Source organism: Berghia stephanieae, chromosome 4 (genome assembly GCF_034508935.2).
Source record: "Berghia stephanieae isolate SIO BIC M18660-M18661 chromosome 4, UCSD_Bste_1.3, whole genome shotgun sequence".
Classification (NCBI taxonomy): Eukaryota; Metazoa; Mollusca; class Gastropoda; order Nudibranchia; family Aeolidiidae; genus Berghia; species Berghia stephanieae.
Window position 1 is genome coordinate 58,099,661 of NC_088363.1, and position 23,323 is coordinate 58,122,983.

The window sequence follows — 23,323 nt, forward strand, 5'->3', positions numbered from 1 at the left end:
ATATTTTGGTTACAATTCCTTCACCAGTCAAGAATTTAGCTTTTTTATCCGACGAAAAATTTCTATTCGAAAGGTCCAATTTGTGTATTATTTTATTTTAAGACTTTCCATTTCTACTTATTTTAGATTAATTTAACGATCCCAGGCTGTAGACAGCCACTTATTATATAACGTTTACTTTAAAGAAATCACTTATCATTCAGTCAGAATTACAGAAACGGCTAAAATAAGCAAAATAAGTGAATTGTTTTGAAATTTAATCACAAATGGCTCTTTCATCTGTTGACAAAATACAGCAAGTATTCCACAAAAAGCCATATACTTTAATTTCGGTCCCATTAGAGTTAAAAGAGACGATTAGATCTTAGATCAATAGCTCTCTTCTTAATCCGAGGCTAAATGCGTTGATTAATGTTTTATACTAATGCTTAAAAGAATTTTATTTTCATACACACAAAGAATTCTAAATGCGATTATGTAGAGTTGTGGCATGGCACTCTCCTTCGGGAAATTTAGATCTTTGGTTCAAGTCCCTTTCGAATCTCCCTGAGGACGGTTTAAAGTTGAGTGCTTAGCGAAGACTGCTTATTTACATTTCATCACGCACTTAGGTGTAAAATGAGTATCAGACCGGTAATGACTATCTCCCTGTCGAAAAGAAAATGCAACAGCTCTTTAACAGGCGTTGTGTCTCAAACTATATAACGTTAAGTGTTGCTGTTGGTTTGGGATTCCATGTCAAACTCTTTGAGCATATTGACTAGCTACGAATACAGTACTATGTATACACGTTTTGTCCTATGTACAAAGAGTTGATATACAGTGGGACACCAATGACTTAATACGAATTCCATTGTATCCGTTCTATTCTCCATTGCCGCGGAACCGGGAAAGTACCCTTTGGTGAGTGGTTTCCCCTGAAGCCATTGTTACAGCCCAATCCATAACTTGAGAGAAAAAACAAAACAAACCAAATATTACTTTCCCTTCGCATCAAATTTGGATATGCACCATCAGTGCTAATTGTCACACAATGAAACAGGAACTGATTTCCACTGGGTGTTCCTTTCGCCATCCCCCACCCCACGCACCACAAATCCAACTTTATTGATGTCCACTAAGAAAACGCTGTTCTGCCAACTTGGCGCCTTGTCCTTTAACCGACGTGCACATATTTTACAGGTCTGATGACTGAAAGCAATTATGGGCTGGATTGAACATTGTTGTAATGGACAATACTTTGCCTTGGTTTGAGAGTACAGCAATGAACCCATAACCTTTTGGGTTATCAGACCTGCGAATAAGTGCACGTTGCCTACGACGGAATGTATTGCAATGATGGAATAACCAAATCATAATAATAATGATGAAATTAATGTGATAATAATGAGCACATAATAATATCTGTTTATCATTTTCCTTTGAATTATAACAAATTAATACAAAAGTTTCGTGTTCCCAAAAGAATAAAACCCCATAACCATCTAACATCTTTCTCAATGGAATCAAGACTAATCGTATGAAAACTTTTTCTTGGCGTCCCTCGAAAAAGTTTTCAACCGCATTCACACATGAAATAATCTCTTTCTATGAAACAATTATATCTTTTATTTGGAGGAGAAATATATGTTCTTCAGTAGCAGTTAACTTGCAACCATCCCCCTCTTCAATCTCTTTGTGCCTCATTTTATCCTTTAGATTTTCTCTCTCTCTCTCTCTCTCTCTCTCTCTCTCTCTCTCTCTCTCTCTCTCTCTTGTTCCAATTCTCTTACTCGTTCCTATCTGCCCCCCCCTCTCTTAAACTCTTAGACTGAATGAAAGAAAATTCTACAAAATCATTGTTCTATTTTAATTCGTGTTCCCTCACAAAGGAGCATACTATTTCCTGTCCATCAATGTTTTTGTATATTCATCTTAACAACGCCACTACCACATTATCTCATTCGTCTGTAGTGTATGGGAAACCCGAAACGTCCATTTTATCTGTTTTCGTATATTAAATTGAAGCTTGCATTCAATTTCACATTGTCATTTACTTTCGACAATGAGGATACTAACGAAAAGGCAAAATGGGAAGGTTTCAGAATGAAAGAAAACTCTTCTATACCATTCCGAATTCCGAAGCGTTTTTTAATTTTCACATTTTTGTTACTAAATATCCAATTTTTCAGAAACTCAACCCTTTACGGCTCTCTACTTTCAATAATATTCTCCCCCACTACTCCTGTTTTATCCATCCTCTCCCTGATCACAGCTAAGTGCTGTAACATCGGTTAACTCAATCTGATCACTTCATAATAATTTTCCTCAAGAGACCAACACCATTCTATATGGGACTTCTGATGGCCTTGAGCTCCTTACACGATTATTCGAATAAAAATCACACTCCTGGGCGTTTTGGTTAGCGACTCATTTCTAAATATTACACGGATGAAAAATCTGCATAGTGGAGCCAAGCGACTTTAAGCGAAGACAGATATTGTATGGGTGATAATGACAGCAAAGCCTCTGGCACCGATGCTTTGTCCCTGGAACATTATATACATAATATAACCCCATTCAGCTATAAATGAGTACCTATCCTTAAGCAACACGACTTAAAAATTCTAGTATTCTAGTATACACATATTAATTATATCACGAGATGTATATGTTTAATTTACAACTTTTATCCCATATTGGCGAATAGGGAAGTAAATGAATCGTTGCGAAATGAATTGTTATAGATTACGTGATTTTTTCTAGAGTCAAAAGAATGCAACATTCGCATAAGAGCTTGACAATAGACACCTAGTGGAAGGAAAATGACCACGTTCCTCGGACAGTCGTCCGAATGGAAACAATGGCAGTTAGTGCCGAACTAACAACCATCATGGCATTACCTTCGATGGTTAGCGTTGATGTAAAATACTAACTAAATCTACTATCAGCAATTTGAACGACAAAGCGAAGGTATATTTCCACAGGCATTCCCCATCAAGATGTATTACAAGCCATCCGATACTTCATCGACAGGCACCATGTACCCAAATTTAACGTCGATGCTATCATTCGCCTTACTGAGTCAGTCTTTTGAATTCAACGGCCAATTTTTTCATCAGATCTCGGGAGTTGCCATGGGCACCAAAATGGGTCCATCGCCGTGTTCATGGTGTTCAAGCTCGAGGTGAGCTTCATTTTTTCTCGCAATACGACGGCAACCAACCGGAATTTTCCAAACGATATATCGATGACTAAACTCCAACTCAACACATTCATCACTTCCCTTTACAGCTTCCATCCAGCAATCAAATAAACTTATCAGATATCCACATCTAACGTAGCCTTCATGAACATCGCAGTTTGCCTCACCCAAAGATGACTCAAGACACTACAAGGAAATGGACAGTCACAGCTACCTTCTCTACCAGTCTTCACATCCCACCAAATCATCATATCTTGTCGCGCCAGTGAGTCAGCCAGTCCCGGGCAGTCTGGTTGCATTCCCTCAGGTCAGCATTGGTGCAGTGAGGTCCCAGCGAGCATTCGGACAGGATGTGGTCCATGGTCTGTCTGGGGTGGCCGCATGGGCATTCAGTGCCCGGTGAGATTTTCCATTTAAAGAGGTTGGTGGCGGTGTTTCCCACCTTTGCTCTAGCTCTGTTCAACGCCACCCATTCTTTTCTCTTGAGGTCTGTGCCTGCTGGGAGCTTTTCTGTTGGGGGCTGGAGGGCATCGTTTGCTGTCTTGTCCCATTCTACCCATTTGTCCAGGCGGAAGAATGCTGAGTGGTCTGGGTGAAGGCCTCTCTACTGTGAGGAAGCTTTTTCTTGATTTGAGCCTGCTTTTGGGGCAATTGTGGTCATGAAGGGGGTGTCTCTGGTCCATTTCCTGTTTGTATTTTTGTATTTGGGCATGGGTTTCCCTCCGGATGTGTGGTGGGGCTATTCCTGCTGCACGGTAGACCAGTGGTAATGGTGTTGCTCTCAGCTGGCCCGTTATGATCCGGCAGGCGTTGTTGAGCTCGGGGTCTAGCTTGGAGGCATGGCATGATCGGGCCCATACAGCTGAGCAGTACTTCGCAGTTGAGTAGCTGAGGGCCAATGCTGTGGTCCTTAGAGTTTTAGGGTCAGTTCCCCAGTTCATGTTTGCCAGCTTTCCAAGGAGGGCATTACGCGTGGACACTTTTGCCTTGGTCTTTCTCACGTGTTCTCTGAAGGACAGAGTTCGATCAAGCGTCACTCCGAGGTACACTGGGTGGTAGTTGTACTCTAATGTCTGGCCATTCCACTTGATGTTAAGTTTTTTGTGGGGTTGGTGGTTGTTGAGGTGAAATGCACACACTTGTGTTTTCCCTGGGTTGGCGTTAAGCGAGTTTTTAGTGTAGTACTTTGTAAGGGTGTCTAGGGCATTTGTCAGTCTGCTCTCGATTGGTTGGAAGGACACATCCTGTGTTGCGAGGCATAGGTCATCAGCATATATGAATCGGCGGATATTTGGGAACTCAGGCTGATCATTTGTATATATGTTGAAAAGTGTTGGAGCCAGCACTGATCCTTGGGGAAGACCATTCTTCTGGGTGCGCCACCTGCTCTTCCGGCCATCCATTTCAACAAAGAAGCGCCTGTTTTCGAGAAGTGACTGGATAATATTTACAATTTTCTTATTCTTTATCATTTTAGCCACTTTGAGGAGTAGGATCTTGTGATTCACTGTGTCATAGGCTGCAGTGAGGTCGACGAAGACTGTGCCAGTAACCTGTTTTGTCTCAAACCCATCTTCTATGAATTGTGTAAGGTTAAGAAGTTGACCACATGTTGACCGTCCTGGTCGGAATCCAGCCTGGTCTGGAGATAGTTGTTCGTCTAGACTGGGTGACATGCGGGACATAACCATTCGCTCAAATAGCTTGTATGCGATGCACAGGAGGGAGATCGGGCGATAGCTTTTCTTGGATTTTGGATCTTTCCCCGGTTTCAGTAGGGCGACTACTCTTGCTTTCCTCCATGCACTTGGCAGCCTGTTTGTCCTTGCACATACATTGAAGAGGTCCAATAGCCAGGATAGGGTTCTCGGGCCAAAGTGTTGAATCATCTCAGTTGTGATTCCATCCAGTCCAGATGCTTTTCCTGCCTTCAGATGGGACAAGGCCTCTAGTAGCTCCTCCAGGGTAAAAGAGTCAAGATGATCTTCACTATCCTTGAGGGCTTTGTCCATTTCACGTTTCAGGGCTTTTAGTTGGCCTCGTGCTTTCTTGGCTGGTTTCCCATTCAGTAGAAGCTGATGTGCTACTTGGTCAGGTGTTACTGCAGCCACTCTTGTCTGGGTATTTTTGTCATTATTCAGTTTTGAAATTGTAGTCCAGGCCTTTTTGCTGTTTAGGGTCATATTGGTGGAGGTTATTAATTCCTTCCATCTTTCTGATCTTTCATCGGCTATCATTGATGTGAGTTCTTCACCCAGTTCTAGGGTTTCTTCACTGAAAGGATCCACCTTGTATGATTCAATGTATCTTTCATATAGTTTCTTGCTTTCATCTTGGAGACATGGAATATAACTTTTTCGGCATCCTCTGGGGATGTTTTTCTTTGCAACTTTCCATATGAGTGTTCTAAAGTCGTCGTATCTCTGTGGGTCACTTTTTATATTGGTGATCTCATTGTCTAAATCTTTAGTAAAGTTTTCCCAATTTGCTTTTCTAAAATTGAATCGTGGTATCGCATTTGATTCGAGGGCTTTAACAGCTGGTTTGATGCTGATGGTAATAGGCCTGTGTTGAGATTTCGGTATAGGCTCACCTACAGTCCTTTCAAAGTTTGAGAAGTGTTGAGAGGATATGAATGCCAGGTCCGGATTGTAACCTTTCTTCCACCGGGCACTCATAAAGGTTTTCTTGTCTTTGGGGTTATGGAGGATTGTGAGGTCATTGCCGGCCGCCCACTCCTCAACAGCATCTCCGTCAATGTTATTTTGCTCATATCCCCATATAGTGTTATGGCTGTTAAAATCTCCAATGATCAGGGTTGGTTTTCTATCGGATAGATTCATTTGGGGCCACTTGAATGGGGTTAATGGAGGTTTGTACACAGATATGATGGTAATCAGTGTTGTTTCTACTCTGAGAATCTCAATGTCATTTTCTGAGTGATCATCGCTTTTCAGTATGGTAGATTTTTCTCGAGTGTACATGGCACTTCCATATTTTGGGTGTTCGTGGTGTATTACTAGTTGCATGCCAGGTATTCAAGGTGGTTTTGAGTCTTTGTGGGTTTCCTGTAAGCAAATTATATCTGCTTTTAGCTCTGTCAGTATCTTGCATTTGGTATGGGAGATTCCTTCTGTGTTGAAACTTACAACATTGAAGTTTTCCATTGTCTGGGCCGAGGGGCTATCCTTTTACCGCCCAATTTATTCTCTCTGGTCGCGTAGTGTAGCAATCAGTCTCCTTCGGAGAAGGATTACAGGAGCACGACGTGAACGTTTGCTACTTGCTCCCACCAAATGCAAAGATTCCATTCCAGTTTCGCTGCTACTCAGATTAAGACGTGGACTTCACGGTAGAGTACGATAATACATACTAATACCTTCATCCCTTGCATTTTGTATAACTTTATTTCCAATTCCATTATATTTATTTTCTAACAATAGTCTATAATTTATTTTAAATCACTTTCTATACTGCACTACACAGTTCCTCCCCGCCTCCCTCCCCCTCCCCCGTTTTTAATTATAAATATAATAAATATCTATTGTTCTATTTTAATTCGTGCTTCCTTACAAAGGAGCAAACAATTTCCCGCCCCATCAATGTTTTTGTTTATTCACCTTAACAACGCCTTTATCGCATATAATATTATTGTTGTGTTTCATTCATCCTGTTTTGTTGATAAAGGGAAAACCCGAAACGTCCACATTATCTATTTTCGTTTATTAAATTGAAGCTTACATTCGATTTCACAGTTATCTATCACTTAATCTACGTACCGTCACAAAAAAAACCCCAAAAAACTATGTGCACATTTTAATATTTATATAACCTGATTGAGCAAATCTAGTGAGAACTATTCACACAACTAGCGGTCTGATTTTATGGGGTGGTTTATTCTTGTATTTGTCTTTCTAATTTGCATGGACTGAAATTTCATTCACAACTTTTCAGATTTTAATCCATCTTGCCTTGTTGGCTATTCAAAGCGCGTCGTTGCCTATTTCAGAAAACAAGGAATGTAGACAATGAATGTAGCCGCTTTAAAAAAAAAAGAATAAAATACCAAACACAGAACGTTCCGGGCTCAAAAGCCTTCTTCAGCCAAGAACATAAACTGTAAACAAATAATTTCAAATCAGCATTTGACAAGATGACGTCATTTTAATCAATCGATTTATGAAGGACGATATTTCTGACCAAAATTTTAGGAATGTATTTATAATTATGATTATTATTTTTTAAAATTTATTAATATTATCGGCGGGTCTCAATAGCTAAGTTGGCATAGCACTCGCTTCACACGCAAAGGGACCGAGATCGAACCCGGATGCAGTCGAGGTTCTTTCTGACCTCCCTGTCCACCCAGCAGTGATTGGGTAGCTGGCTCTGTTAGATCTGGCGGAAAGTACTTTGCGATAGACTCGCGTCCTATCCAAAGGGTGGCAAGCAATTGCTATTGTTTGTTTCACGGTATAGAAACCGGGATACACTCCGACTCCATGGGCCGAATGGCTCTGAAGGACTACTTTTTAATTTTATTTATTTATTATTATTATTGTTATTTTTGCCGAGTATGGCAGTAACAACATTTTATGTTTAAGTCAAACTTATTGGTGATTTGATTTATTGTATGCTAATGCTAGGGTAAGAGCTGCTGTTCATATGATAAAGAATGAATGTGTATTAGAATGCGAATTATGCATGTGGCATTGATGTAAGCAAACAATGAAAGAGACACATAGATTTGAAGTTTATCCCGGTTGCCGTCTATCAGTATCAGCCCCTTCTAGAATGTGACTGTGACTTTCGCATGCAGAGTATTTTCTGTGGGGTTTAGATCAACCGCAGGCGAGGTGGTCGAGTGATAAGACCTTGTAGTTTAACTGGAAGGAATCCAATTTCGAGTCCTACCCCAGATACTATTTTTTTAAATTGAGGGCAGTAATGTGACCCATTGCCTCAAATCTATGTCGGAATGGTTTAGTTTAGGTAGTGAAAAGTTGATTTATGATGAGAAATATGACACTTGGGTCAAGTTTCTGTGAAAATATTAGAGTGACAAATTAGGAGAAGGCAGTGGCGTAAGATGAATACCTTGAACATTTATATAACGCAATATCCACTAAACCTGCTCAAAGCATTTACACGGGGTCCCAAGTCAACAGCAACACTTAACATGAAGGACGAGACATGACGCATGTCTGACGATGTTACATTTTCATTTGTTTTTCGGACAGAGACAACGTTGTTGACGTCCAGGTACCCAATTTACACCCGAGGACGGTTACAGAATGTGAGTGAAAAGCCTTTTCCAATGACTCAACTATGCGCTGCTCAGAGCGGGACTCGAATCCTGGAATTATAATCCGAAGTCGAGTGTCATACAACTATAGCACATAGCTGCACATATAAACAATAAAAATATGAAAAAAATGTGTATGAAACAGTGCCGTACAAAGCAGAGAGAGAGAGAGAGAGAGAGAGAGAGAGAGAGAGAGAGAGAGAGAGAGAGAGAGAGAGAGAGAGAGAGAGAATACATCATAAAAAATCAGCATGCCACGACATCTGGTTCATTTCGACACAATACTTTATTAAAGAGGCGAGTCACATATTCCAATTGAGCGATTCCCCCAAATTTATAGAAATCTGTACTATTGTATCCATGGAGCTCAATAATCAGTTGGTAGAGCACTCGCATCACACGCAAAGAGACTGAGTTCAATCCCGGGTAAAGTCGAGATTTATTTTTTTCGGACCCACTTGTCCAACCAGTAGTGATTTGGTAACTGGTTCTGTTAGATCTGGCGGAAAGTACTTTCGATAGACTAGCATTCTATCCAAAGAGGTATCACGATATCGAAACTGGGATAAACTCCAGCTCCATAGGTCTAATGGCTCTGACGGATCAAATTGTACGCTGACCGAATATCGTTGTTAACCCTCTCCTTACCATCAATAGGAAAATCGTCACATTTGTTACGATGCAACCAACAGTTTTCTCATTCTGATATCTTTTGTACATCACAAATTATAAAGAAAAAAAATTGTTCTAGCGATAGAAATTAAACATTGGACAATTAAAAGTATGGATTGTACTCGTTCCTTTTCTGTTTGAGTAGAACAAAAATATTTTTGTGTTGGGTGAGTGTGAAGTTTCAGGGAAAATTCCGAAAATGGCTGGTAAGGAGAGAGTTAAAAAAAAAAGACTCAGGTTTTTAGACTTTTAGTACGTCATCTCAATTTAAGGATATCAAGGCACCAGATTTCTGGCATGAATAAGAAAAAAAAGTGTTTTGTCAGTATACGACAATATATGATGTGTGACTCATGACCTCAAAACGGAATCATGCCGGCAATACCTAATAAATGCTGAGAATTATATTTATAGTTTTAAAAAAGTGACAAATACCTGGAAAACTGTGTATGGAACATTGGCAGACAAAGCAAGAAAGAAAATTACAAGAAGAAAAACGCCGGTCATCTAGAGGTCTGAGGTTCAATTTTTGGGGGTTTTTTTTCTTGTATTTTTCTTCTTGTTTTGTCTAGCACTGTTTAATACACACTTTTTCAGAAATTTAGTAAAAAAATTCCAAAACAAAACAAAACAAATCAAAACAACAACACCCGCCCCCCCCCCCAAAAAAAAAAATAACCCAACAAAAAACAACTTATGTTAATTTTATTTGTTTAACTGAGGAAGCTGGGATACTTTCTTTAAGCGCAAGAAATAAACATTTGAACCCGATGCAATACCGATTTGAGGCGATGGGCCACGTATATAAAAATCAACACAAACTAATCAATTTAATGGTATAATTTTAACAAATTTTATGACTTCAGAATGATTTTATTTGAATAAACAACTCTAAAATAACGCATGGGTTCGATTTCTACCTTAAAATTCTAACAATCTTTTAAAATAAATAAATAAATAAATAAATAAAATAAAATTTAGAAAAACAAAAAACAAGTCTTTTTCCTGTCACAAAATACATTTGGTTCGACCTGTAAGATTAAACAGATCACATATCATCTTATATCGAATAGTTTTTCAAAAAATATTCGACCTTTCCCACTTAAATTGAGTACACAGCTGGCATCATCTCCACTGCAGCCACTCATTGTCATCACCATGCCATGCATTGTTGTGCTGATACCTGTCATCATGTACGTTAGAATACCAGAGGATTCCGTTGTTTGACTTTTCTTACTTTTGGGTAATTTTTTAGACTTACACTGTTTGAAAAAGTTATTGACTGTAATGCACATTTCTTCTTTTCGTTGATTGTTACCGCTCGTGGGAGGAGCATCTGGCAGATTTGTCCGCAAAGAGTTATTCTCTTCTTGATGAAATGGACGTTTCATCCCCATTGTTTTGTTGAAGAATAATGGTTTTATGTTGAATGGCGTAATGCGTATCTCCTGATTAATCACAGTAGCTACAAGTTTTATATAGAAAAACAAAATGCCATATGAACAGGCCACTCCAAGAACAAGTAAAAATTTGGTACTGGTTAAAAGATACTCTTTTGGTTGCTGATTATAACGCTTAGACTGATTTGTCACGTGCTTTTCTCTTGTCAGATTTGACTTACTGTGTAATAGGTTTCGTCTATTCTGCACAGGATATGTTGCTTCTTCACGGGATGTTGTAGCTCGGTGACTGATATGATCATTTCTATATGTGTAATGGGAATTACTTTCATTTCTAGGAAAAGGGTCTCGCAATATCTGACGATCGGGCAAGGTTGTGAAGTGGGTGTGACTCGGTTGCTTATCGCTGTTTCTTTTACACGGCCTTATCATTTCTTGTCTGCATATCTGTCTCCAGATAATTCAACTTTACTAAGTGAATCAAAAATCGACCTTTTCCACCTTACCATCATGTTATAAGAGGATAATAAGGTTATCAGCTTAGTCGTCAAGCCATTATTTACTATTTCGACTCTTGTCTTATTCAAAGTCAAAGCAACAAAGTGGTGTTTTGAAAAAAAAATAAGCAAAGAATTAGAGTGGGGTCGAATTTCCGTTCATATAGGGGACATTTGCGTGCATATTGTTCAAGCCAAATATGTGCAGTGAATTCTTTTTTAAAAACAATAAATAGAAGATATTTTCTTCTTGACTAAAATCAGAAAAGTTGTGCGAAACAGTGCCAGATACAACAGAGAGAGAAAAAAATCATCACAAATACAAAGCGTGTCTCGCTCAAAAAAAAAAAAAAAAAGGGGGGGGGGGGGGTGCAAACTTTGGGTGAATTCTCTCTTGTATTTTTCTCTCTGCGTTTCCGTTACTGTTTCAAACACAACTTTACGGATCTATTTTATTCTACATTATTGCCTGCCCCCACATATGTCTTTTCCTCTCAGCCACTTTATCCCGGGATCAAGTAACCTTTTATTTTATATTCTCAGTTTCAGAACAAATTATATAACTTTAACACGAATTTAAATTGATTTCTTTATTTTAGTAATGCGTTAAAAAAACTACAATGAAAATAATCTGAGCAGACATTTGCCAAGTAGATTGGTTCCTTTCTTTTTAGAGAGAATGTTCTTTACTGAGCAAGTTTCTGAAATGTACCACTGATAAAAATTGAATTATGATTCGAAGCAAAAATAATTTCTAACAGAAAAGGTAGAAAAGTTCAGAAGAAAAATAAATCACTTGTGAATTCATATCATAACAATTACAAATATAGTCACTGAAGAGAGGAACTACAAATAATGTTTGACGATGATGCTTTTGTATTCATCGTGTGCTTTAACACCGAGGGCACGTATGTCCCATCTAACGAATTTTGCTCTAAAACTCAACCTGCATAAATTTTCAGCCCGGCCAAAATTGTAGGTGTCTGGCTTTGACACAGCTACCTAAATAACCCGTTGGATGTCGCTCGAGCTGGTTTTAACTACGGGCGAATAAAAGTGAAAAATCGTAATCATGATGCATGATATTGGTTTTTTTTTTTTTTGTTTTTTTTTTTTCACTCCATCGTTTTTAATATCCATCCAACTAAATTCCCAAGAAAGGATTTTACAATTTGAAGTTAATTAAGATTTTAATTAAATTCCCCCCCCCCCCCCACCCCCCGAGATCTGTCGATGTAATAAATATGTGTGACTTGTCATTAAGAGCGCTTTTCTCTATTAAACTTATTTTCACGTTCTCCCTTCAAATGTAAATAACTTTGGTCCAAATTAAGATAATTACACAATTCAAACTGTATTTTCTTCTTATTATGTGCCTCTATTCAAATATGTAATAATATGGGATTCGAATTTTTCCAACATCTGACCTGTTTTGCCAGATCATCTCTGAATTTGCCATTGGTGTCCGAGCAGACAATCGTGTACATGTAGGCCAAGAGAGAACTTGTTTGATCCATAATGTTTTTTAAGGTTTTGATTTAAATTGTGTTTGTATAAATGAACACACAGTCCCAAGAAATCAACCTCATGATCTTGAATTTTACATGTGAAGGTTTTTTTTTTTTTTTGTAACGCACTCAATTCACAGATGAGGAGGTCAGATAATCGATCACAATTGTGGGCTGACTTAACATTATTGTGATTGAAGATATTTTACTTTGGTTTGAGAGTATTAGGACCATTATAACAATGAGCCCTCAAAAATTTGGGTTATCAGACCTGTAAGAAAGTACACGTCGGCAACTTATCACCATCACATCGCCTAAATAACAACAAAAAATATAAAGTTAATAGGAGTGGGAACGAGATGGCATGCTCTTTGTGTCTTGTGGCTTTGCGCACGACAAGCTCATAATAATTTTGATTAATTTAAACTTGACTTTCCATGCCTGCCCACAAATTTTAAAAAAGTTATCAATAAAATCTAAAATATAGAGGTATAAACCTTTACCAGACCTTCATAGTCTACGATAAAAAAATAATTACAAAAATAACTCCTAAGTGACTGCCGTGCTCTGGAAATACATATATTTAAAATTTGGCCAGAAAAATTGTCTTCAAATATCGATAGATTAAAAGGAATGAGCTTTCATATAGAGTAATATCCACTAAATGTGCTCAAGGCCTTTACAAGGGGTACCTGACCAACAACAACACGTAACATGTAGAACGAAACATGACGCCTGTTAGGCGATATTATTACAATATTTTTGTGACTGAGACAACGCTGTCAACGGCCAGGTACTCGACCCAGGACCTTTCGATCCGAAAGCGAGTGTCATACCATTAGACCACATAGCCGCACATAAAAAAAACTTGTCCTTCAAATATCGATCGATTAAAATGACCTAGTTTTTGCCAAGATGAGTGTCATTAAAATCGATCGATTCTCGAAGGTTGAGTTTTCAGGCCAAATCATTAGATTTGTTATTTCAGATAACGGCCTAACATTGGTTGAATTATTATTTTTAAATTTTATTTTACAATCTATGCTTTCATTAAAAAAATTTATTTCTCAGCTAACATGGCGTTCATAGCTCTAGTTGCAGCGGATCTCGGGATTAATCCCCAGAAGTACCGGAAGTGGTCAAGAGAGCAAATCAACTACATGTTAGGGGACGGGGGTAGGAGTTACGTCATTGGCTTTGGGAACAACCCGCCGACCCGGCCACACCACGCCTCCAGGTAGAGTATAGAAAAACCGTATAATATACTGTCGTGGGCACGCGCTGAAATGATGATGATGATGATGATGATGATGATGATGATGATGATGATGATGATGATGATGATGATGATGATGATGATGATGATGATGATGATGATGATGATAATAATAATAATAATAATAATCCATAACCCCACGTTCCATTTAATCATCGCTAACTCCCATTTTGTACTCTCACGCCTCCTCATCTTGTTGCTCCTTCTCTTTATTTCCACAACTTGCAACGCCTCTCCCTCCTCCTCCCCATCCTACTACTCATCTTCCTCCTCTGCCTCATTCTCCTCTTTCTTCTCCTCCGAATTTTCCGCTGCAACCAAAAACGTTGACTCTTTCTTGTGCTCTTCATCCTTCTCGCCTCCTTCTCCACCTCCCCTTTCTTCCCCTTCTTCTCCCCCTCCCACATCCTCAATTAAAATCAAAATCTATTTTGTCCTCCTCCTTTTCCTACGACTCAATCAGTTCCTGTCGACCCCCTCCCGACAAATGTACATGGGATGACTTTGCTAAACCGGGGCCCAACGAGCACGTTCTTTTTGGGGCCCTGGTCGGAGGCCCTGACATCAACGATAACTATGAAGACGACAGAAGTGACTATGTCCATTCAGAGGTATCCACGGAGTACAACGGAGGATTCCAGTCGGCAGTTGCAGGTAGTTCGTGCGGCTTTGTGGTCTTGTGTTGTTCTTGGGTTTGAGTCCGGCAAAGCTGAGTACTTGGAAAGGTTCTTTATTATTCTCATTATCTTACCTCGGTCAGGTTTTAAATGAGTAACAGCGTCAGTGTATCTGTCGAAAAAATTGTAATCGCACCTTACAAGCACACATATTAAGGCACCCATGGCTAATTCGTTACTTTATCTTAAACGAGTCAATCAGCAGTGAGCGTGCTAAGTGACCAGATTAGCGACAACGGAAATTCATCGGTTTCTGACCAGGGTGTGGTGTCCTTAAGTAAAGTTTATTTATTGCCTCACACGAAAAAGGACCAAGATCGACCCCGTGTGAAGTCGAGTTTTTTTTTTGCTGACCACCCCTGTCCATCCGGCAGTGATTGGGTTGCTGGATCTGTTAGATCTGGCTAAAAGTACATTGTGATAGACTAGCGTTCTGTCTAAAGGATAGCAGGCGATTGCTATTATCACGCTATAGAAAACGGGATAAACTCCGTCTCCATGGGTCAAATGTCACTGAAGCCTACTTTTCATTTAATTATTTAATTTTAATTTAAGTGTTTTCGTCTAGGTTCACACATTTGCATGTTGGATAACCAATCGCAATTATAAGCTAAATTATTATTAACATTGGTGTAATGGAGAATATTTTGAGTTGTTTTGAGAGTATTTACATTACATTAAGCCCATAACGATTTAGGTTATCAGATCTACAAATAAATACAAGAACCCACAAAATAGATGTAAACATTATATAGGAAGGAGAAGATATGAGAAAAAAAAAGATAATTGAAAGCAATAGATGGAACGAAATTGACGTCACTCAGCACTTTGTTGTTCTTTTTAGACAGTAATTTAATGATAGGTTTTTCACTAAATTCAATCAATTACACCTAGCTTGTGTTAGCTCCGACTGGCGAATGTTGTGAGTATTTTACCTATAGTATCAATAAAACATGATAATGATACCAATAAAAGTGGAAAAATTGATTCAACTGATTGCTTTCATAACAGTCTTAAAAGGTAAACAGTTAGCATGGAAAATCTGTTTTTATCAATTACAGGGCTCTGCCCATTATGAGTGGTAACCACAGATTTCACTTTGTCCCCCGTTCGAAGTTCCAGCACGGTAACTATACCCGTCTGATCCCACTGTTGAACGTTCTGTTCATAAGCATGGCCGGCTGCAACCCAGTTGCCATTAACGTCCAAAGCTACTTCGCCGCCTGTATTTCTGGCGGTAAAATATAAGGAAAATAGATAAAGTCCGTGTTTTGGTGTGACAAATATACCCGTTTTTTCGTTGTATGAGGCTGGACCCACACGCAATATGACGTCATCGAATATAACGACAGCTCCGACAGACATGGACGTATATTTTGTGGTTCTCGCACAGAAAGCCAAAGTGAAGGCCATTTCATTAATTTTTGCTGACTGGTTCTGGGTCTGATTCTCTAAAAGAGTGATTTTGTCATCAATATCAGAGTCCTTATTCAATAACCATGTCATCAACTTCGACTGATTTTGAAGTTGGTTCTCAAAAATGTTCTCCTTGGCCGAAATCGTCCAGGATTCATGCATGATTTCTCCGATTGTCTCAGAGTGATTTTGACTCTGGATTTCCAGTTGATTTAATCGATTCTTGATATCGATTTCGCCTTTTTTCATAGCAGTGATTGACTTCATCTGATTACGATCGTTATTGTCCAGGCGACTGACTGTTGCCCCAGTTGTCAATCCTTTATCTTCTATTTCCTTGATTGTCTTGGATAGAGTTTGACTCTTACCCTCTAGCTGGTTGACTCTGTCGACCAATGACGACTCCTTGTTCACTAACGATGCGAGAAGTTGTGACTGGTTTTCATGTTTACTTTCCAAAATATCTAACTTAGTTTTCACAGAAGAATCACCTTTTTCCGACTTTTCATTCATTGTCTCTTCAAGTTTAGTTATTCTTTCCAAAATTTTGTCGATATCAACAGATCCTGATTGTTTTGTTTCGTTTTCGGATGAAAGCTTGTCTAAAATATTATTCATTTTCAATTCCAAACTTTTCATTTTCAGGTATGTTTTAGCGATGTCCAGAATTTCTACATCAGCATTGTCAGTAACTGTTGACTCAGTCAATATCCCTCCCTCATTTAGATAATACATAGAACATTGATATAACCCTCCATCTTCACTCCGTGGGTGGGAGATGGTCAGTGAAAGATAACTTCCTTTTACGCTTGCATTGAGCAGTCCTTCTCCATGGAATCTTTTAGTGAAGTCTGGTCCGTAAGAAAACTTTGCAGGGGGTCTTAGAAATACGATTGGGTCTTCTTGGGGTTTTGAAATTTCCAGGAGAACAATACTTTGTACTGGTGTTTCATTGGTGTCCACCAAACATGATATTTTTAGAGTATTATCAATAAATTCCAAGGATTTAGGAGGTGTAATTTCAATATGAAGACCAAGACCTGAAATTAAAATCAGAGGAAATAGACAAAGGTCAAGGTAATAAATGAATGATAGTGAAAGAATTTTTTAAAAATGTTGCGTATGGTGCAAAACATTGAACAAATAGATGATTAAATCAATAAATAAAAAAATAGATAAATGAATAAATGAATGAATAATAAATAGATAAATATATGAATAAATAAATAAATAAATAAATAGATAGATATATAAATGGATGAGTAATTAAATCAGTTAATAGATAAATAAATAAATAAGCTAATTAATAATCAAATAATCAAACAAACAAATGAATAAATAATAATAAAATAAATAAATAAATAAAAATTAAGAGAGTAAAAGACATTCAGGAATGCATTCCAAACCTAGCAATCCATGGGCCAACAACAAATTGGGGTAGAGAAATCAATTTCTTTCGACGTCTCCTTTGCTACCGTTATGTAGGTTTCGGGTTCGAGCCCCACTCCGGGCGACCCAAAGCTGAATATGTAGCTACCAGGAAAAGGCTCTTTACTCACACACTCTAACCGCACTCCAGTCTAAAAGACAGTATCGATTTCTTTGTTGTAGGAGAAAAAAAACTGTAATAGTGCATCAGAAGCGTCATATCTCGTCCAACATGTTAAATGTTGTTGTTGGCTTTGGATCATTTATAAAGCGTTTTGAGCACATTTAGAGGATAATGCACTACATAAAAACTCAAATTAAAAAAACAAAACAATTCTAGATATTTATCGGAAAGGAGGGAAAAGATTGTTCTTTGTTTCCTTCTTGTCCATTAATTTGGACCATCTTAAACATTGTATGCGTTTTTCCATTTATTTCTCAATTTACCTGCGCTTAACAATGAATTGCTGAAACAAAAGAGGAGGCACATAGTAATAATAATAATAATAATAATAATAATAATAATAATAATAATAAATAATAATAATAATAATATAATAATAATAATAATAATAATAATAATAATAATAATAATATAATAATAATAATAATAATAATAATAATAATAATAATAATAATAATAATAATAATAATAATAATAATAATAATAATAATAATAAAAAAAAATAATAATAATAATAATAATAATAAATAATAATAATAATAATAATAATAATAATAATAATAATAATAATAATAATATTAGCAACAACAATAATAATAGGGGACGAAAATTTGCACAGCTCTTTAACTTCTAAAATATCAGATCCCAAGCGTTTAAATCGCAAGTTTCATCAACATGTCACAAAAGCTATGCCGACTAAGGCTGTTTCAAGAATGATTTTATTATACTCATACATAGTTCACAATAAACAGATAACTGTACCTCTTCGTATAATCCCAACCATATCACATGACGAAGAATATACTTACATTGTTTAAAATCAAGGCTTGTTAAAACAAAAAGAAAAAGCAAAGTTCGAGCCATGTCTATAAAGTCAATGATAACTCCAAAAGAATTGATCTGTCTTGTAATATGTATTCACATTAATGCACTTCAATTTTTCGCGAGCGGATGTCTCATTATATCGGACGAAAACTATAATATGGTTATCAATTTACCCACTCCAATTAAAGATAACTCAATCATTTGTTGATATGGTTTTCCAAAGTAGGTAAATGAATTGTTGATATGGTTTTCCAAAGTAGGTAAATGAATTGGAAGTTGTCGTGCAATGCGCCATAATATGATAAGATTAGGAGACAATTTCTCCATTTAACTGTAAGAATGTTTAGAATCCGATGTCATGACTTCTATCAACAGTTACCTGGTTATAGATAGAATGGCGTTGACGTCACTCAGGTCTTTGTTTTTGTTGGGTTTTTTTGGACATCCATGTTTATGAGTAATTCTCACATAACTGTTTAACCAGACTATAAACGCTCAAGTTTACTAATAGATACTGTGCGCTTGGCGAAGAAACTCACAATAGGCTTCAACAGTCGTGTAACTGGTTTTAAACTATCGGAACAATGGCGGACGCCCTTATGAAATACTTCTTCGACGAGCATAAAAGTGTATCCAGAGGAGAAAAACATTATAAATCTGATCATGTTTTGACTTTTATACATTCTGATCACATGACATGTGAAAAAGTTCTAGCCAGCATGAAGAATATAAAGTACCGATTTTCTTTGTTTAGAACCAAGCTGCTCGTTGCTGGGCGGACGTGACATCAGACTATTGAATCCTATTGCCATCCAGAATATAATGGACCAACACACAAAACTATGTGTAACTTTGAATGTTTATAGTCTGGTTAATACAGTTTAGGGAGAATTACTCATAAACATGGATGGCAAAAAACAATAACAAAGACCATAGTGACGTCAACTTCGTTCTATCTACAGCTTCGTGCGTTGGTCCGTTATATTTCCGGATTGCAATGTTGTGAGTTTCTTAGCCAAGCACATCGCATCTATACAAAAAGGTTGCATTGATCTATCGTTTATCCACGGCTGGGACTTCCGATTGCTCAGTTGGTAGAGGACACGTTTATAAAGCAAGTGAACGAAGATCCATCTCTAGTAAAGTCAAAAAAATTTTCTGACATCCCCCTCCCCCACCTGTCCATTTAGCTGTATAATATGCTTAGCTGGGTTATTTTTTTAGGATCGAGTGGAACGTACTTTGCGGCCCCATGGTTCTAGTGGTTCAGAAGGACTACTCTAAAAAAAAAATCCGTTGTAAGTAAACATCTATCTCAAATCGCATACAAGAAAGTTCATGTATTCTGATGACGAAACAACGTATTATAAACACACATGACAACACAAGTAGCCTGTTTAGTGCTCTTACAATTATTATTACTATTATATTATTATTATTATTATTATTATTATTATTATTATTATTATTATTATTATTATTATTATTATTATTATTATTATTATTATTATTATTATTGTTATTATCATCATCATCATCATTTAACCATTTTTCTCTTTTATGTATGTTACCATCAAGTTTTGTGAATCATAGACAAAAAGCTAAACAGTAAATTATGAAATTGAAACTTTGAAACTGGAAACTTGATGTCATATTAAAGTTGAATCTCGCCTTTAAAGGGTTAACTCATCTACCCAATAACCGATCACGTTACACTTGAAATGGCCAAAAGAATCAACATTTGAATCCGTTTACATCATCTTTTATCGCAATTAACGTCAAAGGAGTTATCGGGAACTATCAACGTAACTGAAGTGTTTTCTGGATAGATAATAGTAATATTATCAGATCAGATCAGGTTATACAAACATAATATAATTCATTCCGCGTAATCGCACACATCCGGGAATTTGGATAATGTGTTGATTGAGTGCGATGTGTTTATATCAGGAGGAAAAAAAAGTATTTCTTGCTCGAGTAATGTACGAAGTAAGTGGAGCACACAGATCAATGTATATATATATATATATATATATATATATATATATATATATATATATATATATATATATATATATCCGCATTTAGCAGTAACAATATGATTGATTAGATTTGAACCTGAAACGGAGGATTCTGAGTTCGAACACCTTTTTAACCAGTTAACTGACGTGTTCTGGAATGACAACGTGAGGTCACGGATTTGCGAATTTTGGCAGGATGAGATTCATTGAAATGAATCGATATTTGAAGGACGAGTTTTCTGGCCAAATTTTTAAATGCGCGTCTTTCCATAGTACAGCAGTTATGTGGTTAAGGCATCCATCTGTCGGCATCCTGTTTCTTTATTTGTTTTGTTTTTGCGTCTATGTTGTCTAGTGGTATGCAATGACAATCGCTTTCGGATCCGAAGGTCATGGGTTCGAGCCTCGCTCGGCGCATAGTTGAGTCCTTGGAAAAGGCTCTTTACTCACATTCTCTCACTGTACTCAGGTGTAAAATGAGTACCTGACCGTTAACAGCGTTGTCTCTGTCCGAAAAATTGTAATATCGCCCAACAGGCGTCATGAATCGTTCTACATGTTACGTGTTGCTGTTGGTCATGGACCATTTGTAAAGCGCTTTGAGCACATTTATTTGATATTGCGCTATATAAAAGCTCTATTTTAAAATATTTTTTTTTGTCAGCAAGAAATTTCGACTCTACTCCTCAATAATATGTAGATGGACCCATATAATTTATCAATTTAGACTTTATATCTAATTATTTACATGATTTATTCATTATTTATTTTTATCTCTACTTCACCACTCTATTATCATTATATTATTCTTAATGTTTGTTTTTAACTTATCAATGTCATCGAAGTCAAACCGTTTTATTTTTCATATGTTCCAGGTTTGAAATATCTTGAGAACCAAACGCCCCCTTGACCAGAATCAACATACATCACAACGTTGTCTCTTAATCACCAATACCAGCAATACCCCCCCCCCCCCCACCTACACCCACTCCAACCCCCAACCCCAGAAACACAATACCAAAGTGATACAAAGTTGCTAGATGCTGTGGACTGAAAAAAAGGAATAAACAAAAATGAATATAATATAACAGATTAAAAAAAAAGAACAAAATACCAAACACGAAACGTTTCGGGTCAAGCCCTTCTTCAGCCAACAATAAAAATATAAGTTCATTACTTGAAAACTATGAAAATGTTGCTGCTTGAAGCTGGAAGGAAAAAATAACGATAAGTATTGAAGTGTAAGCTTCAGTTTATTAGACGAAGATAGATACTGTGGACGTTTCACGATTCCCCTTTATGAACAAAACAGGATGAATGAAACAATACAGACGAATGAGATAATGTGATAGTGACGATGTTAAAACAACAATATCACATTATCTCATTCGTTTGTAAGCTATAAGTTGGAATTATAATGAAAATCATGAGACTTGATTTAAGTTTTTATCTTTTTTTTTTTTAGGAGAAATATTATTGTTTCTTTAACTAAATAAATCAATAATTTTATCTTTCTGGTCATTTTAACTTTAAAATCTCTTTGATTGTCATTTGGTTTACACGGATATAATACCGGTGAGTCACACATGTTCATATTACTTTATTGTCGGGGTGAGTCAGTTGCCAATAGGAATTTTATGACCAGCGATAAGGAAATTGAGTATTTAAAACAGTCCCTTTGTCTTACTTTTGGCACTTTTAACTACAAATCTACACCGTTTCTCCTGTCACCGTCCCTTTTACTGATGCTGAAATGACCTAAAAGTGTTGCAAGCGGCTTAAAACCCATAAAAAACCCCAAACATAAATACTCCGTTCATAGGTACCATCTCACTTATCTTGGGCGATGATGTGACCTGAATATCGACTAATACTTAAATCAAAAACACACCTATCTTCATTGCCTGACTAATTTCTATAATTTGTATTTGTGAAGTAAAGATAAAACTGTTTGTCTTGTAGAGATATATTTTGTAATGCGTAATTAGATACCCGAAATAATTCGGATTTGATTTTGAGTTTGTTTTATACTACCTGCAATAAACTAGTCTATATTTTGCTGAATTAGCTCACAAATTATGACTGCGTTCTTTACTCGTCTTAATATTTGTTTATCTATGATTATGCTGCTGCTGCTGCTGCTGCTGCTGCTGCTGCTGCTGCTGATGATGCTGATGATGATGATGATGATGATGATGATGATGATGATGATGATAATGATGATGATGATAAAAAAAATTAACGATGACTATGAGAACAGTGTATAATCTTGATTTTTAATGGTTGATGGATTGAATCGTATACATGTTTAAGACACATAATCACTGCCATATTAAACCTCTTAAATCATGAAATATTAATAACAACCATCAGCCATGTCCTTACACCTCACACTCTTTGCATGGTGATAATGCTTTGGTAATGTTTATATTTCCTCCAATTCAACATTCGACACGTCGGTTCCTCTCATTTTATTGGCAATTGATACAAATTTACCAGGAGATTTCCTCTTCTCCTACTTCTCCTCCTCCTCCTCCTCCTCCACCACCACTTCCTCCTCCTCCACCTCCTTTTCTTTTTCGTTTCTCTCTTCTTCTTCTTCTTCTTCTTCTTCTTCTTCTTCTTCTTCTTCTTCTTCTTCTTCTTCTTCTCTTCCCCCCCTCCTCCTCCTCCTCCTTCTCCTCCTCCTCCTCTTCCTCCTCCTCCTCCTCCTACACCTCCTCCTTCTCTTCTTTTTCTTCGTCTTCTTCTTCTTCTTCTTCTTCTTCTTCTTCTTCTTCTTCTTCTTCTTCTTCTTCTTCTTCTTGAGGCGGTGGTAGTGGGATTCTATTGATAGTGGAAAGAGGAATATTGGATCTCCCCGGGGGCCTTCGATTCCTCACCGGTCTGCAGTCCTGCTATCTCTTCTATCGAATGTTATTTGATTTTTC

General features: G+C 37.2%; 2 protein-coding genes across 10 annotated transcripts in view; one reads left to right on the forward strand and one right to left on the reverse strand.

Moving 5' to 3' along the window:
• LOC144970906 (endoglucanase E-4-like) overlaps positions 1-22,472 on the forward strand; it is a 44,085-nt gene extending 21,613 nt beyond the window's left edge. For all 9 annotated transcript variants that reach the window (XM_078911055.1, XM_078911056.1, XM_078911052.1 and 6 more), the window contains 3 exons: positions 13,638-13,803; positions 14,306-14,496; positions 21,269-22,472. In XM_078911055.1, coding sequence (XP_078767181.1) covers positions 13,638-13,803; positions 14,306-14,496; positions 21,269-21,303 — 392 coding nt within the window. In that variant the 3' untranslated portion in view covers positions 21,304-22,472. The remainder of the gene's footprint in view (positions 1-13,637; positions 13,804-14,305; positions 14,497-21,268) is intronic.
• On the reverse strand, positions 15,347-18,672 carry LOC144970907 (uncharacterized). Its single transcript, XM_078911060.1, has 2 exons — positions 18,357-18,672; positions 15,347-16,975 (listed from the first exon to the last, which is right to left on the reverse strand). Exons 1-2 carry the CDS (start codon positions 18,409-18,411, stop codon positions 15,522-15,524), a joined length of 1,509 nt encoding a protein of 502 aa, XP_078767186.1. The 5' UTR covers positions 18,412-18,672; the 3' UTR covers positions 15,347-15,521.
• Positions 22,473-23,323: the final 851 nt, after the last annotated feature.